This window comes from Anastrepha ludens, chromosome X, assembly GCF_028408465.1.
Source record: "Anastrepha ludens isolate Willacy chromosome X, idAnaLude1.1, whole genome shotgun sequence".
Classification (NCBI taxonomy): Eukaryota; Metazoa; Arthropoda; class Insecta; order Diptera; family Tephritidae; genus Anastrepha; species Anastrepha ludens.
In genome coordinates this window covers 78,094,071-78,113,533 of record NC_071503.1, presented here as the reverse complement: position 1 = coordinate 78,113,533, position 19,463 = coordinate 78,094,071, and the positions used below count along the sequence as shown (strand labels likewise).

At 37.7% G+C, this 19,463-nt stretch overlaps 2 protein-coding genes across 2 annotated transcripts; both read right to left on the bottom strand.

Moving 5' to 3' along the window:
* Positions 1–15,955: 15,955 nt before the first annotated feature.
* Positions 15,956–18,022, bottom strand: LOC128870239 (uncharacterized). Its single transcript, XM_054112840.1, has one exon. It carries the CDS (start codon positions 18,020–18,022, stop codon positions 15,956–15,958), a length of 2,067 nt encoding a protein of 688 aa, XP_053968815.1.
* A 451-nt stretch (positions 18,023–18,473) lies between these two features.
* Positions 18,474–19,268, bottom strand: LOC128870238 (uncharacterized). Its single transcript, XM_054112839.1, has one exon. It carries the CDS (start codon positions 19,266–19,268, stop codon positions 18,474–18,476), a length of 795 nt encoding a protein of 264 aa, XP_053968814.1.
* Positions 19,269–19,463: the final 195 nt, after the last annotated feature.

Below are 19,463 nucleotides of genomic sequence, written 5' to 3'. Positions count from 1 at the left end.
GCTTTCTGTCAGTGCAAAGGCGTCTTTGGGAGTCCGTGGGGTCTTTCGCCGAGCAAGGTCCTATGGATCTACACGGCTATGATAAGACCCATTATAACCTATGCATCAGTGGTCTGGATGAGTAGACTCTCTCTCGTGGGAATCAGGAGGACCTTATCCAGACTACAACGCACTGTGGCCATCTGGAGCTTTTCCGACTACTTCAGGCCCAGCATTAGATGCTCTGATTGGTCTACCACCACTTGATGCTTTCATCCAAGGAGAGGTCTTGAAGGCCATCTGCAGGTGGAAACACAATGGGATCTGGTACGTCCCCTATCCGGCATTGGAAAACAGAAAAGGCATGGACTTCGATCCAATGATTCTCTCTATGCTCCTTGACTCCATGCCATCAAGAGTCGTACTTGAAAAGAGAAACAGTGTTTTGCTGCCAGAGGCTCTTGTGGTGAAACTCTGAAAATGAGCCCGGTAAAGGCTGTTTTCGCATTTTTAGGGATGACTCCAGGACCGAGCATGGCTCCGGCTCTGAACTGTGTCCGGGCTGAACTATAACGGTAGACATAATAGCCCGATGCTAACATGGGTCCCGGGACACATGGGTATCGTGGGTAATAAGACCTCTGACTCCTTTGCTAGGATGGGCTCTGAGGCCAACTTCTTGTGCCCAGAGCGATCACAGTCACGGTTAGCAAATGGGTTACTACAACCCACAAGCGAGCTTGGAAGGCTGGGAGAGGCTGCAGGTGGACTAAACTGATGTTACCTGTTATGTCCGATCGACTGTCGTCAATCGTCCAGAAGAGAGTGCAGACAGATGGTTGGTCTGATGACGTGCCACTTTCTGTGGGCGAAGCACATGGAGAGGGTAGGCATCTTAGATAGTGTACTCTGCCCATCTTGTAAAGAGGAGGGTGAGACGGCGGACCACTTCCGGTTCGTCTGCCCCGCCTTCGATGGAATCAGGTTTGAGGTATTTGACACTGATGTGTTAAGAAGCGACCATTTTGACTCCTTGGAACCACAAAATCTACTCAGATTTCTTCGGAGATCGGGTAGAGTTAAAGGAAATTAAAAGGAGATTCTAGTGTAGTACAATTTTTCTGTGTGCTGCACTTGCTAGTTGTCCCGACAAAAAAATAAAAAAAGTTCTACATGGACGGATCTAAAATGGACACCGGTGTAGGATCAGGGTTATATTGCGAATTGCTTCCTATCAGTGAATCCTGTAAACTAGCGGATCACTGTAGTGTTTTTCAAGCGGAAATAAACGCTATTCATGAACACTCAAAATGGTTAGAGATAAACAGAATATAATCAACAGATATCTGCATGGATGCATTCCAATTAACATTAAGTGTGTCTTACATTGTCGCCAATCTCTTAATGAGATGGCCAAACAAGATTGTATTATCTTATGCTGGGTTCCAGGCCACAGAGATATACCAGGGAACTGTAGGGCTGACCAACTTGCAAGAGAAGGAACATATTTGCCAAACATTAGTAATTTTATGGAGGTACCTCTCGCAACTTGTTATATTCTGTTTATCTCTAACCATTTATTAGGGACGCACTAATCAGTTCTGCAAATCAAAGATGGATTAGCGTTAACACCTGTGAAATTGCTAGGCAAACATGGCTAAGGCTAAATCTACGTCTGTCCAAAAGTATTATAAAATTGAGTAGACTTCAAATTAGGACCTTAGTAGGGGCCCTCTCAGGACATTGTCTCATAGGAAATCATGGAAGGAGATTAGGCGTTTATATGCATGATTTCTGTCGCAGCTGCAGGATTGAGGAGGAGTTGGAAACAATTCAACACCTTTTTGGCACATGCCCTGGCTCCAGCCAGAAGTAGGAATCGATATTGAAGATCCTACTTCTTAATGAATATAGATAATCTATGTCTTTAGGTATCAAAAACCTTTTACGCTTTGTCAAAAACTCTAGATGGTTCAATATGGAAAGGGAAATGTCCCAGCTCCTGTGGCTCACAACGGACCCATTTCGTGGTCTTAATGGCATCGCTGTCTCTATGTGCGATGCGGCTGTCAAACCTAACCTAATCTTGGTCTGCATTACTATACGGAGTAGAAGTGTGGACTCTCAATGATGAAAAAAATAAAAGCATTTGAAATGTGGTGCTACCTTCGTATGCTAAAGATTTCGTGGACTGACCGCAGTGGCGGATCTACCTAATGGCTTTTTGGGCTTCAGCCCAGGGCCCCGTGGTTGCAAAGGGCCCCCAGCCACCAATAAAAATAAAATACGAATGCCCTACAAGACGCACTGATATTTTACTACCACACTCACATTAGTTTTTTACTAAAAACACTAGACCAGTGGTCGCCAACCCGTCGATCGCGAGCTACCGGTAGCTCACAAAGGCAATTCTGGTAGCTCGCGCTGCTCACGTTGCACAAAATCCAAAAGTCTGAAAATCATACCAGTATTAGCAAATTTCAGAAATTTTCAAATTTCGCGTCTCCGTTCTAGGATCGGCTGGAACCGATTAGCGTGTTCGAGAATTTTTTGACTTTATATATACGCAATGCACGTCGACATTGCGCTCAGTTTAATACTGAACGGCATTATCAACGTTCTGCTTGCAGCGGTTGGGTTAGAGTTCGAAACATTATGGCAAGCAGTAGGAAGAAGGCGAAGACATACCATTTCCATTCGGAATGGGAAGAACAATACTTCTTCACAGAAGTTAAAGGCAAAAGTGTTTGTTTGTTATGTAATACATCTGTGTCAGTTCCTAAAAAAGGAAATATTGAGAGGCATTATAAAACTGTACATTCGAATTTTGAGAAGGCATTCCTGTTAAATTCTGCCACCAGAAAAGAAAAACTGAAACATTTCAAAATCCAGTTAATTGGACAACAGTCAATATTTTTGAAAACAATCGACAAAAATAAGGCTGCAACTGAAGCATCTTATCGTGTTTCCCAGATAATTGCACAAAAGAAGAAACCTTATGAAGACGGGGAAATCATACAACAAGCATTTTTGGAAGCTGCAGATTCTTTATTCGCCAACTTTAGAAATAAAAACGTAATAGTGTCTGCTATAAAATCTATGCAACTTTCTGCTAATACAGTGATGAGGCGAGTAAAAGTAATGAGCAATGATATTTTTTTACAATTAAGAAGTGACTTAGATAACTGTATTTATTTTTCACTGCAACTGGATGAATCAACAGATGTAGTTGACACCTCACAGATGGCCATATTTGTCAGGATGGCTTTTAGTGATTTTACAATTAAAGAAGATCTTTTGAATTTTATTCCACTCAAAGGACATACTACTGGGCTAGAGCTGTTTTCTCATTTAAAAAATCTCATCTCTTCTGAGAAAATTCCAATATCAAAAATGGTAGGCCTGACAACTGACGGTGCTCCAGCTATGGTGGGTTGTGATAAGGGGCTCGTATTATACTTCAGCAAGCATTATGTGGAAATTTTCTAAACTTGAACAACGTTATGAAACTGGTGGTGAAAATAGTGAACAAGATTAGAGCTCAAGCGTTACAAAGAAGATTATTTAAAACCTTGGCTGATGAAATTGACTGTCAATACGGAGAGCTACTTCTTCACTCTGAAGTGCGATGGTTAAGCAGAGGAAGAGTGCTCAAACGTTTCAATGATGTCCAATTTTTCAAAGAACGCGATGAACCGATTCCTGAACCGGGAAATTCGACTTGACTCAGAGATTTTGGTTTTCTTGTGGATATTACAGAGAAATTAAATGAGCTTAACTTGCAGCTTCAAGGCAGGGATAAAGAATTAGTGGAAATGATTTCTGATATAAATGCATTTATTACAAAACTTGAATTTTGGGAACAAAACCTAAAAAACCGCGATACTAAGCATTTTCCTATTCTTTCCGAAAAGATATCCAAAAATCTATTAGAGCCCTATGACAGTAAATATCATATGGAAATAGTTTCTAACTTGAAGGAAAACTTCAAAAATCGTTTCAAGGATTTCAGCAAAATTGCTTTAGTGACGCAATTTGTTGTTTCACCCTTCATGGACATTGATATACAACAGTTTGCAACTTGTGTTATGAACAACTTTGGCGAAGACATTGCTGGGACAGAAATGGAACTGATTGCTTTTCAAAGTGACTTGACTTTAAAATCTTTTGGTTCAAATACAAAATGTATATGGACTTTAGTAAGTAAAGATAAGTATTCAGTTTTATGTCGTGTTGCGTTGAAAGTGAAAGCGTTATTCAGTTCAACTTATTTGCGTGAATCTTCTTTTTCCAATATGAAATTTATTAAAAATAAATACCGCAATCGGCTTACAGATATACATTTGGATAACTGTATTCGAATGACTGTATTAAATTATACTGCAAATATTAAAAAAATTATCGATGAGTCAGAATGTCAACCTTCTCATTAAATATGCTCTTTTTATCTGCCCATATTTTATTTATATAATAATGTACTATTACTGTTTTGTTGTTTTTTTAAGTCGCTTATGATTTGCCATTATGACTGCAAAAAATTTTGTTACGATTGATAGGTGTGAACATGGATGTATATAAGTAGTTATGCATAAGTATAAGCACTATGAGTCATAAGATTATTATATATAGAACGTATATTAGTAAAATAAATACATGTATTGTATGTCGAATATAACTGTGTATTATTTAGTTTGTGTTGGCTTGTGCAAGTAGCTCGCTGTTTATTTCAAAATCTTGAAAGTAGCTCAGCACACTGAAAAGGTTGGCGACCACTGCACTAGACGGCCAGAACCGTTAAAACGGTTAAGTGCCAACTAATTAAGTACTCACACTTTTTGACAGTGCTGTTCCTGCGCTGACATAAACAATGATACTTGACTTTATATATGTTCTTTTGTTTGCACACGTGTGCGAACGTTACTTGCATCGAAAAAAAATCGTAAGTTTGGCAACTAAAATCGATCAACTCGTGTGCGCGCCCATGAAACGAATCGGTAATTCACCTGCCACTTCCCTTGTCTATAGACGGTGTATTTTATAGCGTGCGTGTTTATTGCGTCTATTTTGGGGGCTCCCCGTAGATCAAGAATTTAGTTCATGCTTGTCCTCGAAGTGCAAAAATAAACAAAAACTGGCTGTGTGCTGCTAATAAAGTTGCTATATAACTTAAAAAAAGTGTAGTGCATAAAAAAGTGTTGGTGCGATAATACGTCTCGAATTTTGAAAAGAGACAGTGAAGCTCCATGGAATATTCAGAACACAGCAAAGGCAATTGCATCAACTTCGTAGGTAAATCTAGTTATAAGTGTTCTCTGTAATTTTTGTAAGGGTGGATGGGAATTCGAATTATGGCCAGTTCTACATGGAACCAAACATCTGTAGAGGCTAGCGATTTATGATTTGTGAAATAATCGGTAGCGCCAATCGGTTTCAACAAATTAAGTTTACCGGTGGCTTCAACCACACAAATCGACAGGAGTTGTTAAGAAAATTATTCCTCATCCAGCGGTCGGGTTCATCCACTCAAAAATTTATTCGCATGTTTTTTCTAATAAATTGCGTTACTTGTACAAAATATTAATACCTTAGAGATTAGATTATCTCAACGATTATAGGTTAATTCTGTTCTTTGATTATTTTTAGAATACCAAAATCATATCAATGTCTACAAGAAAATATAGAAGTGGAGCTGAAAAACGAAAAGTACAGTTAAGTCGAGAAAAAGAAAAAAGTAAATGTGCAAAACTACATACTTTTCTTAAAATAGAACATAAAAATGACGATGAAAGATCTAAAAATCTATTATCAAGCGAAAAGGAAGGAACCTTATCCAAAGAGAACATATCTACAGAGAGTAAGGAACCCCAACACCGAAAAAAAATATTAGTCATGCAAATGAACAATTATCTGACTACCAACAACCCTCTGATCCAACTGAAAACGATATTAATGCTCAACATAAGGAAGCTTATATTGAGACTTAACGAAATTCAGAAAACATTAACTTTGAGTTTGGGAAATATCTTGACGTGGGATCGTGGCCAGTGTCAACGGGATTTTCTGATTGGAAACACATAGGAACGTCTTTAGAAAATTCTAATGAACATAACTTTCTATGTTAGCTTGGCTGTCACGAAAAGAAAATAAGTCCGTTGTAGATAAGCAGCTCCAGGATCAATCAAAGAAAGAAACAGAGTACTATCATAATGTCATGAAACGGGTTATTGCAGTGATACAATTTTTGAGTATAAGAGGATTAGCATTTAGAGGCTCCGAAGAAGTATTTGGTACACCACATAATGGTAATTTCGTGGGAGCTCTGGATCTATTGGCAGAGTTTGACCCATTTATTCGGGAACATATTGAACAACGAGAGCTGCGACCGAAACCAACAATATCGTACTTATCAAAAACAGTATATGAGGAAGTTATTGATATTATGGGCAAACAGATAGTGAAACAAATTATACAATAAATCAAATAAATAACGACGACACAAAGTATTATTCAATTGTGATGGATTCAACTCCAGATCTGTCTCACAATGACCAACTTGCTATTGTATTATGATACTGTTTTCAGGGAAATGTGTACGAGAGATGTGTCTCATTCATCAAAATTAGTAGTCATACTGGTATACACTTATTTAATATTCTACAAGACTTTTTAGAAAAAAATGGGCTGGTACTGGATAACTGTAGGGGACAGTCTTATGACAACGCAGCCAATATGTCGGGTCAGTACAAAGGTGTCCAAGCATTAATTCCACAACAAAAAAATAAAAGTGCGGATTATGTTCCATGTGCTGCACATTCCCTTAACCTAGTTGGTGAAGAATGTGTTAAAGTTGCAACCGAAATTGTAAATTTTTTTGGAGTGGTGCCAAAAATATATGTTTTCTTTTCATCTTCAACCCACATGTGGGAATTGCTACATCGGGAAATGCAACTAAAATTTACGTTAAAAAGTTTAAGCTAAACCAGATGGGTTTGTCATTATGAGGCAGTCAAAGCTTTAAAAAATTATTATTCTGAAATTATGAAAATTTTAAAAACTTTTAGCGAAAATGAGGATGATAAAGCTGATTTCAGAAAAGAGGCACGAAGTTTATTTAATAAACTGGCGAAACTCTCACTTGCAATTTTGATCACATTTTGCGAAGAAATTTTGGAGAGGTTTAATGTAGTAAATAAAAAAATACAGAGCCCTGGCTTAAATATTTGCGAAGGCACTAAATTAATTGTTTCGTTAAAAGAGTTCGTGTACAACATACGACAGCATTCGGATCAGAAGCTAAAAGAGTACGAAGGGAAAGCTAAAAAATTGAGTACTAGTGTGGAAACAAATTACAGCGACGTTTACAAGAGACAAATTACTTCAAAATTTGCCGATAAGTCTACTGCTAAAGTCTCAGTGTGCGGCGCAGAAAAATTTAAAAGAGACACGCTAAACGTTGCATTGGATAAGCTGATTATGGACTTAAATGAAAGGGGTCAAGTCTATGAGACAACCAGGAAAAAATTTAATTTTTTAATGGATTTGCAGAATAAAAACCAGGAAAGCGTGGATCTGGAAAGTGTACGCAATATTGTATATTAAAATAATATTCAGATGACGTAGATGAAAATTTAGTAAATGAATGCATTCAATTAAGGTAGTAGTCTGGTAACTTATTTTGAAAATTTCGAATTTCGGTTTTTTATGGTACATATTTTGAAAGTGCGATATATTGGTAATATGCTGTACAAATTTTAGACCGAAATTCGAAATATTGACGAAATTATAGCACATACATGAGAGCGGCTCGTACTTGCGCGGCTCAATTGCTAAAACTTTAAACGCGTTTTTCTCAAAACAACGTTTTTCCGGATGGCCGTCGTGAAAACAAATTTTCTATCTAACGGATTGAGCTGAAATTTAGATATGTTTTTCTACTCATCAATAGTTCTGGCGGGTAGTAGATTTAATTTATTTCGTCCCTAACTTTCCATTTTTTAGTCCGATTTCCACTTTAAAAAAAGGCAATTTTCTTACGAAGACCGCCATTTTGTTATTTTTGGTCAAAATCATTTGACCTTACTACCCGCCAGAACGACAAGTACACTGATTAATAAGCAATTTGTTTTTTCTGTTTCAAATGACCACAAGTGGCGAAATCACGCCGGCCAGCCACTGTACCTCTTTTTTTTGCCGCTTGCTGTAGTGTACAAAAATAATATCCAAACATTAAAAAAAAAAAAAAAATGTTTTTTGTACACCTTCTGATACCTTTAATAACATATCAGAAAATCAAACCGAATGAATTTTATTTTCCCTTCCTAAAAATCTCCCAAACATGGCCTCAAAAAACGTGTAAGTTACCAGACTACTACCTTAAAATCATATTTACTACAATCTAAATCAGACTGCTACACCTCTTGCAGTGAAATTTATAAGCCTATCTATGAAAGGGAACTTGTTACACCATCTCAAAATTTTTTTTGACGTTGCCCATCACCAGCTGCGAAGCGGAGCGCTCTTTCTCCAGGATGTCATATATTGAAAATAAGTATAGGACAACAATGTCGAACGATCGACTTAATCATTTATCTCTTCTTTCGATAAATTGTGATCTAACAAAGGACTTAGCAGTTGATGAGCAAATAATGGAATTCGCTGCACGAAAAGGCAGAAAGATTGATTTGTAATTTAATATTCTTTATTGTCATATTTGTTCTGATAAATAAATGTTTTTATAAGATGATTTTTTTTCTGATAACTATATATCACCATAGAAAACAGGGCCCCCGAGTAACATTAGCCCAGGGCCCCACAATGTCACGATCCGCCCCTGACTGACCGTGTTACAAATGTAGAAGTTCTCAGAAGATGCAAAAAAGAGCAAGAATTGCTGCGAAGCATATTCCAGTTTTATTGGCAATATAATAGTGTAATATAAATAAGTTTGTAATAAGAAATAATTTTTATTAATAAATGTGACCGCCAACATCCATCAGTGGATCGGCAGTTGAAGAAGAAGAATTACCACTTGGGTAAAACAGGGTTTGTCTGCAATGTTTTCAGCAACAAGTTAGATAGTTCTTAATGATACAAATCGAGTGGAAAAAGAGGGTAGGTTAGAGCAAAAGCGTGCAAGTGAGTCTAAAGGTAAAATTACTGTTGGAAGGAAACTTGGTGTTTATTGGCGACACAATGGACGCCAAACAATATTTAAATAGCTCTTATCACAGGGAATAAACCATATTTTAAATTTTACCAAGAAAAAGATCCAAAACATAAGGAGCTAACAGTTATCATACGAAATATTAAAGTAATCCAAAAATTTCGCAGGCCCACTATGTATTTGATAAAAAAGCCGATATTAAAGTTTGTAAAAACAGTTTATTGACAGAGTCGAAATAGTGTGTTATTTGTTTTTGGTTTTTAGTTGTTGTTTTTCAAAAAGCTTGAAGTTTTTGTTATTAATTCTTTTTAAATGCTGTGAATAAATAGGAATCAATACAAAAAAGGACTCAAAGATAGATAAAGGGTGCTATTTTTTTGCTGTTGAAGTCGAAAATTTGAATTTAGTTGCAATGTAAAAACTCATTATTGACAAGCTGTAAATAAAATGTAAATTATGTGTTCAGTAATTGGGCGTAAAACTAATTACGATAATTATAAACTTGTGGGTTTAGTTAGTCTCCCGTAAGATGAAAATATCTGTAAACTGTAGGTGCCTTTTGGTTGTCAAATCGTTTTTGTTTTTCTTTTTTTTCTTTTCTGTAAAAAGCAGGGTTGGGCAAATTGCACTTTTCTTTCTCCTCGCCAAACGTCAGCATGCATAGTTGCTTCATGAAAGCCCAAAAGTAAGATAAATCTCGACAACATAAAATTTGTAATGGGATATAAAACACGGCCGCTGCCAGTAGGAAAACGGGGAGATTGAATAAAAATTAATATTACCCACAAAATTTTTAATTTAGCAACAATTATTATGCCGTCCAATTTAAAATGTTCCTCATTTTAGAATTTTTATGTATTATTTTTCATAGTTGTTACCTTTGTGACATTTTTGTTTTCAATGGAACGATTGCCTAATATTGAATTTCTCCCTCTATTTTTTAAATGCGGCGGTATCAACTGATAAATATTATTTGATTTGCGAACGCAAGGCGAATTCACATAAGGTTATATTACCTATCTTCTACTCACCATTTCTCCGCTCGCTATCTCTATGCTCAACTAACTGAACGAAAAATTTGCATGCGGAAGCAACAACAAAGTTATCGAGCAAGATTCACCGCTACAGAGAATGACTATAGCTCATTAGACTGGTATAACTCACTGCCTTACAAACACATGTAATTTAAGGCAGCTCTATTCCCGCGTTTCCAACATATGCCCATTTATACCAGTTTCTGCATCTATTCCCCACTTGCTAACACTTGGCGAAAAGAGGCCTGTTACTAGAGTAGCTGATTAACTTTTAAAGTGATTCGTTTTGTTTACATTCCGATTGCTGATTTTGACATTCAAATCACGAAATCGTGAAAACAAAATACATGTAACATGTGTTTTTGTACTACTGCTACCACCTTGTATGAATTAATTTTTCACAGAGCAATGCATACAATCTTTTTCACTCCCTCGTCCTCTATTTACTTTTACACTACTTGCGCAGCATTCACCGCCTTTTTGACAGATTTGAGAGTCATCTGTCCATTCCTGCTGTAATTTTTTACAATAAAAATTAAAATATATGCATATACACACATACATACATAGGTTGAGTACAAAGTTTATATAGTACAATATTCTGTATTTATATTTGTTAGGCACACCAACAGCTGATTGTGTGCTGTGTTCATTGCATCATTTTATTCTTATACTCATATGCATGATGGAAAGAATAATGAGATAGCGCCTACCGTGGTCCCGTTACTTTGCGCTCAGCGAATTTGACAACTAGTTACGTGATTTTAGCTCCAGTATGGCCAGATTACCATTTTCGTAACTTGATTTAGCATTTTTTTTTTGTTAGTTAGTCTCGGAGTTTTAGTTCTTTCTTCATGACATTTTTCTAGCTGTTCTAATTAAAATGTCATGTTTATAATTTTGTAAAATATACATTTTTTAATAATTGTTTAAATAATTCACTCAGTTTTATTTAGCTTTACTTTTTTAACATCTGGTGGCATTGCCCGCGATTGCAGGTGTTGTTGGTGTTCTTCTGCTTTCGGCAGTCAAATCTCTCTCTCGCTACTGCAGTGCTGCCTAGCTTTGGATATAAAAACGCACTAAAATGCCCATTCAAAGAAAATAACCCAACAAATTTTTATTGAATCACTTAAAGAACTTTGTATGCGTGACAAATTGTCTTTAAAATGTGCGTTTTTTTAAATAAATGTGTTATGCTTATGTACAATTTAATTTATGAGGTTTTTTTGTTAAGCGAGACTCTTTTGTTAAGGGAGCGACTTTTTTGCTATATTTGAGGTTATGTAACATAAGGTACTCTTTTTGCAAAAATGTCCGTATGGTTTCTTTAGTATTTTCTGGTATTTTCTTGTTTATTTTTACAATGAATATAACTCTTAATGTCCTATGTCTCACTAGGGATTGATGACCGGAAGAAACGATTACACCTCTATGATTTTAATTCGCATTCAATAAATTCAAAGGCTTTTTAAAATGTGTAAAAAGGTTTTCAATCTTAAGAAGAGTTGAGAGAGGGGCATTTAATATTTTGCATAACCTTAAATGGAGCCAAAAATTAAATTTGCGCTTTCAAATTATCAAATTTTATTAGAGTAAAAAAAATTTCATTAGCACTAAAATCTTCTCAGAGCGACCTTTTTTAACCTTTTTTTTTTGTTTAATAATATAATTTGTTTTTTAACTTAAAGTTTCGGTAGCTTTAAATTAAAAAAAAAGAAACAAACACGAAACTTAAAAACTTTTGCATTTTGGGTATAAAAAAGCACTAAATTTATTGCGAAGAGCAAATGGTTGGCAATACTGCACAACTCAGCAAACGTGACGTTACGTACGCTCTGATGGGCGCAATCTTCTTTCTATCATTCTTGCTCATATGTACATGCGTATAATAAATTCGTTCATTCTCTTTTCTCATCTGTAAGCGTATACACACGACTTTTTATTCAAAGAAAAAGACTACACGTTATGAGCCCAGCGCGTGCCCAACGCGTGAGAAGTAAAACTGAAATTTTCTTGGAATACTTCAGCGTTTAAGATGGAAGAAATTAAAATCAACAAGCTTGAAGTTGAGAACGGTTAGACCTTATGGAAGTTCCAGATAAAGGTGGTGCTTAGAGCTGGTGGCCTATGGCAACTTGTAAGTGGAGCTGTAAAGCAACCTGAAACTGATGGTGAACCTAGAAAGCAATGGATAAAAGATAATGCAAAGGCGCAGAAAATTGTGGTCGTTTCAGTGGGCGAAGCACCGCTGATGCATGCTATAAACTGTGAGACTGCTGATGCTATGTTTGCTACGCTGGAGAGCGTTTACGAGCAAAAGTCGGATACATCAATTCATTTGCTACAACAACAATTTTTTCAATACGTAAAAGGCGCCGATGACAGCATTGCAATGCATATAGCAAAGTTTCAGAAGATTGCAAGGCAATTAGAAGATCTGGGTGAAAAAATCTTCGAGAATATGCTGGTAACAAAAATTCTAATGACATTGCCGGAGCAATATACAGTGAGTCAATAAAGTTTAAGTACACCTTGTTATTTCTTACAAACACTAAGAATTATCATAGTTATGTTAAAAAAAACTTCATGCAATATCTTTGTATCATTTAAAGAGTACATTGTTGTCATGAAAACCGGTTTTTTTGTTGTTCCCGTTATACATTTTAGGTGCATACGTAAAATAACCCTCAATGAGCGCTAAAATTACGCAAAAAAAGTTTAAGTACAACACGCAAATATGTATTGTTGCGTTGTTGTTTTTGTAAAAATAACGGATTTAAATTTGTTTGGGTTTTAGCAAATAAGTGCAGAAATGCGTTTGAAGCATTTTATTATTGATAATTTGTACATTTGTATACAGGCGCTAGTTCAAAGTGGACGAAATGGGAAAAGGTAAAGAAATATCGATGGAAATAAGAAAACTGATCATCAAATTGTATTTGGAAAAAAATCATTGCGTGAAATTGGAAGAATTGTTGGAAAAACACATTCTAGCGTACAAAATATTATTAACTTTCACAACAGCAATGGAAATGTGCAAAAGAAACCACGTTCTGGTCGTCCAAAAAAAATTTCCGAACGGGAAGAGAGATATATTTTGAATGCCATCAAAGCTGATCCCAAGAAATCTGCTCCAAAAATACGTGATGAATTGCTACAAGGAACTGCAACAAGCGTCAATCCTCAGACCATTAGAAATGTACTTTATAAAGTTGGTTACAATGGAAGAGTTCCACGTAGAAAACCTCTAATATCACCTATTAATAAAAAAAAACGTTTGAATTTTGCAAAGGAGCACTTAGAAAAGCCAGATTCCTTTTGGGATAACGTATTATTTAGCGATGAATCTACATATAATATTTATGGACCGGATGGAGCGACACAAATATGGAGAAAGCCTAATGAGGAGATGCAGGTAAAAAATTTAATACCGACTGTCAAACACGGTGGCGGTAACATAATGATTTGGGGGTGTATGGCGGCAGCTGGTGTGGGTAAAATGGTCTTTATTGAAACTACTATGGATAAGCATTCATATCTAAGCATTTTACGCAGCAACCTTAAGCAAAGTGCAACGCAATTGGGGCTCGATGAAAATACATTTCTTTTTCAGCAGGATAACGACCCCAAGCACACGTCATATTTAGTTAAGGAATGGCTCCTTTACAACTGCAAACAACTGCATACTCCCCCACAGTCACCGGACCTAAATCCCATTGAACATGTCTGGGATTTGTTAGAAAAAAGAACTCGGAAACATAATATAACCTCAAAGGGATCGCCTAAAAATGCGTTATCAGAGGAGTGGGGCAAAATCGCAGAAAATGAGACTAAAAGGTTAGTGAGAAGCATGCGTAGACGCTTACAAGCTGTTATCGATGCAGGTGGAGGACCAACAAAATATTAATTTATTCCGCGTTTTTTGTTTTTGTTCTTTTTTTAATATTATTTATAAAGTGTACTTAAACTTTTTTTATGTGAAATCACGATAGTGCAAAGTTTTTTGCTTATTATTTTTTAAAGCTAGTATGTAGTGAATTGAAAAGAATGATTTTATGTTCCTTACTTTATTTACAATGTGAAATATACAAGCTCTAATAAATTTTTATGTAAATTGAATGAAACATATGCATTTTTTTATCTGACTGATGTGTGTACTTAAACTTTATTGACTCACTGTAATCATTTCTTTGCGGCGTGGGAAGCAACAGAGAAAAAGGACCGTACATTGAAAATGCTAACGACACGCTAGTGTATGAGAGAATCTAGATTGGGTGTGCAGCCAAATACGCAAGGAGCGTTCGTAGCAAATCAAGTTAAAGGTAAAGGCGACAATAAGAAGAAAGAAAAATGTTTCCTTTGCAAAAAGTTTGGTCATTGGAAGCGAGACTGTCCAAATAGAGAAAATGGTAAAAAATTAGCACATGGTAATGCTTTTGTAAGTGAGGTTATGTTTGTGCAATCAAACATATCACGTGAGAGCAGTTGGTACATGTACTCTGGTGCTAGCGATCATATGTCTTATCGCAAAGAATGGTTACATGATTATGTCAAGTTTGTTACTCCAAAAGATGTTCGCATTGCGGATGGTTCCATAGTGCAAGCATATGGTAGGGGGGATATTCACGTTGAAGCTTATAATGGCAACGTCTGGAACGCAAAGTACTTGGCTGATGTGCTATATGTACCTGGTATTAAAATGAACTTATTTTCATCCAACGCATGTTTAGATAAAGGTTACTCATTGACAGGGCTGTGGAGAGAGTATTCGGGCCCCGGGGGAAACTTGAGATGCGGGCCCCTTCAAATTTTTTTTATTTATCAAAATGCGTATTATGTTATAGTGATATAACATTTAAACATTGAAAAACTCATTGATAAAATTTTCGATAGAATTAATTATGAAATATTGATTAAAATGAATTTTAGAAAACTCTTCAGCATATCTGAAATAAAAAACGCAGCTGAAAAAAGTTAAATTTTTTTATTCATTTTGTGAGCCTTACAAATATTTGAAAATGACTGCCACGATGCTTAGAATTTTGCTTTGCTGAGGCAAAAGCTCTTATAATATCATCGAAGTCGAGTTCCCTTGCTAACTCAGATTCCAAATACAAAGTTGCCAATCCTGTTACTCGACTATGAGTTGAGCAAGAGCGATGGTAGTCTTTGATCCTTGATAAAGCGCTGAACGATCTTTCGGCGCCGGCAACCGATACTGGCAGGGTGCAGAATATTCGCAAAGCAATGCAGATGTTCGGGAACAGAGTATCCAAGTTTTTAGCTGGGATGGCATTCAACAAGTCGAACGGAGGCATACAACATTCCGAATTTCTAGTACAATTCGCCTTGGACACACTCTTCAAGTGACACATCTCAATTGAGATTTCTTCCGACACATCAGAAGGGTATTGTTTGAAGATGGCAAGCTTTTTCGCCACCTGTTAATCTCGATGTATAATAAAAACGAAGCCGCGACTGCTCGCCTTTACTCCAATATTTCAAGTGCCGTATTTATTCAAGCATAACTGAATTTATACAATATGTGTACATACAATTCCAATAAACTCTCTTTAGTTCTTAGAACTTTACATGTTAGTTAGTTGTTGTTACATATTTGTCGCATATCGGTTTGCTTAGTAAGTAGGTAAAACTAATTTCAATACATGAGTGAGCGAGAAAAGTAATGGTAAAAATTGAGCGAAATGAGTAAATTTGCAAGAACGTTATGTAAAGGCAAATTCCAATGTGCAGACATAGCGGTCACCTTCAACCTTTAGGTGAACGTATGCGTTAACCCTTGGACATGCTCCCCCCGTTGAGAGCCTTGAGGGTTTTCAACTTCCTCTACTGGTAGTAGGCATAGCTTTGTGATTGCCCGCCGGGTGACACCTGTGCTAGTTTTGATGACTGCAACACGAACCACATCATCTTTACCCTTGATTAATTCGATAACTCGTCCCATTTGCCACTTCATGGGTGGAAGATTATCATCCTGAATTAGAACCAGTGCATTAGGTGGAATGTTTGGTGTCTTCGTACGCCATTTTCCGCGCTCTTGTAATTGCGTTAAGTAAGCAGTGCTCCAAGATTTCCAAAAGGATTGTTGTATGCGACAAGTCTTCTGCCACTGACTTAAACGATTGCAGTCGATACTAAGCAAGTTGGGCTCTGCCATGGCTGTGAGTGCTCCACCAGAAAGAAAGTGAGCAGGAGTCAAAACTTCCAGGTCGTCTGGGCTTTCTGAAATTGGACAGAGAGGTCTTGAATTTATAATAGCAGTAATTTGACACACCAGTGTCCGAAGCTCTTCAAAGCCGAGAACCGTAGAGCCAATGGCTCTGCGAAGGTGATATTTTGCGGTCTTGACCGCGGCTTCCCACAGACCGCCAAAATGCGGGGATCGGGGTGGTATAAAACGCCAATCAATTCCATCGTCAAGACATTGTTTGTGAACTTCGCTAATATGTTGTTCACTAAGAAACAGCTCGCGAATCTCTTTCAATTCATTTTTTGCGCCAACGAAATTGGTAGCATTATCTGACCAGATAACCCTAGGTTGCCCACGCAAGCAAGTAAATCGCTTTAATGAGGCCAAGAATGAATTTGTCGATAGATCTCTGACTAGCTCCAAATGAGTAGCCTTTGTTGCGAAACATATGAAGACGCAGATGTAGCATTTCGTTGGTGGTCTGTTTCGCACTTCGGATTTGTAGCTGAACGGGCCGCAAAAATCTACACCAGTGGTGTAGAAAGGGCGTTGACTCCGGACTCGCTCGGCTGGTAGATTACCCATTATGTGCCTCATGAGTATTGGTTTTGCGCGAAAACATCGCAAGCATTTGTTGAGTACAGCGGTCACGCTTTTTCTTCCTCCAATAGGCCAATACTGCAAGCGAATTGTTGCAAGCAGCGCTTGAGGACCAGCATGAAGCAGCTTCTGATGAAAGTATTTAATGATACCATTTGTTAGTGGATGATGCTTTGGTAGCACGATGGGGTGCCTTGCATTGAAACTAAGATCTGCATTCTGAAGACGTCCACCAACTCGTATTAGTCCGGTCGCGTCCAGAAATGGGTTTAGCGAACGAAGATTGCTTGAAGAGCTGACTGCGCGTCCAGCCCTCAGCTCGTTGTAGTCGAGGCTCATGGCAGCTTTCTGCACCATACGAAGGAGCAAATGCGTTCCTGCTTCAATTTCTTCGAGGCTTAGTTGAGGCGATTCCCAGCGAATATTCGATTTAATTTTTAGAAAACGATTCACATACGCGTAGATCCTTCTCATTGAACGAAATTTATGTATATGTTTGCAGTCAATTGTATAGTCGATGATTTTAGGTGTCAAGATCAAAATTGTTTTCTTCCTTTCAAGTAATGCGTTGTCTACTTGCCTTATTTTAGGCCATTTGGCTTCATCCTCTTTCAAATATGATGGTCCTTCCTTCCATAATGTAGCTGCATCAAGTTCCTTGGGAGAGGCCCCTTTTGATAAGATATCTGCTGGATTGAGTTCTGTTGGCACATGCCTCCACGACATACCTTGAGTTAGTTCTTGAATGTTGCTTATCCGATTGGCGACAAATACATTAAAATTAGCGGCAACACTACTTACCCACGATAGGGTAATAGTGGAGTCTGACCAGCAGAAGAATTCACCCTTAAAAGGACCTAAAGTTTGGATAGAATTTAGCAACTCGGCTAACAACATTGCAGCGCACAGCTCTAATTTTGGAATTGAGAGTGTTTTCAATGGTGCAACGCGAGATTTGGAGCAGAGCAAAGATGTGCGAACTTCGCCGCCAATTTGTGATCGAACGTAAGCGCAGGCTCCATAGGCTGCCATACTGGCGTCGCAAAATCCGTGTATTTGAATGTTGTTGGGCTGGATGCACCCAACGAAACGAGGGAAGCTCATTTTTTCCACAAAATTCAAATTCGCACAGAGTTGAATCCAAGCAAAGTGTAATGACTGAGGAATGCTTTCGTCCCAATCTAGCTTCTCTTTCCACAAACTTTGTAAAAATACCTTAGCCTTTAGCACAACGGGACCAATGAGGCCAAGTGGATCGTAAAATCTAGCAATTACTGATAAGACGTTTCGTTTCGTTGCTCGTGCCGGTTCGGGAAGTGGATCCCAGAGGAAGAGAAAATGATCGCGTTTAGGGTCCCATGCCAGCCCTAAGGCTTTAGTGATATCAATGCCATCCCCGAACTTTAAAAATTTCTCACGATGTGCTGGGTCAATTTTTCGCAAAATGTTTACACTGTTTGAGCACCATTTTCTTAGTATGAAGTTACCCTTTTTTTAAAAGCTGCTCCGTCTGTGTCATTATTTGCAACACTTGTTTCTCAGACGCTCCGCCTGATATTAAATCATCGACATAGAAGTCGCGCAAGACGATTTCTGAACCAAGGGGATAGTTCCTTGCTTCCTCAATTGCGAGCTGCTGCATTGCCCGAATGGCCAGAAATGCAGCGGGCTTGGTACCATAAGTGACTGTATCTAGCTTATATATCTTGAACTCCGGGTTGGGTTTATCGCGCCATAATATGCACTGCAAAAAACTATCAGATTTGGATATCTTGACGGCCCGATACATTTTGCAAATGTCGGCTGTCAAAGCGAATTTGTGCGATCGAAATCTTAACAACGTGTCAATTAATCTGGATTGTATTGTTGGACCTGACATCAACAGGTCGTTCAACGAAAATCCAGAACTGGTGGGAGCGGACGCATCAAATACTACGCGCAATTTAGTGGTGGTGCTGTCTGCCTTTAGCACGCAGTGATGAGGTAGGAAGTTTGTGTGAGCACCCCTGGGAATGACTCCTACCGGTGACATATGTTTAAGTTGAGCATATTCAGTTATGAACTTAGAATATTGTTCCTTTAACTCGGAGTTGTGTGTGAATCTTTTCTCGAGATTTTGAAAACGACGTACAGCTTGCGAATAAGAATCGCCTAATTGCGAAATACTTGATTTAAAAGGCAAACTAACTAAGTATTCTCCTGAAGTTAATCGACGATAATTGTTGATAAAGTGTTCTTCACAGGCCAAATCTTCCTTAGAACGCTTCACATTTTCCATAGTGTGTCCCTCTACCTCCCAAAATTTTTTTACTAACTCATTAAGGTCGCAATCCATTCGATCAGATGTGCATTCCCTAATAGCAACGGAGTGTACAAATTTAGTTGAGGAGCAATCGAAATTTCCTGACACGACCCAACCTAACCTTGTTTTTTGCAGTACCGGTAGGCCTTTGCTTATGCGAATTTGTCCTAC

Bases quoted from the DNA above. Each gene is read 5' to 3' on its own strand.
- LOC128870239 (XM_054112840.1), bottom strand. From the start codon at position 18,022: ATGGCAGCCTATGGAGCCTGCGCTTACGTTCGATCACAAATTGGCGGC.
- LOC128870238 (XM_054112839.1), bottom strand. From the start codon at position 19,268: ATGGAAAATGTGAAGCGTTCTAAGGAAGATTTGGCCTGTGAAGAACAC.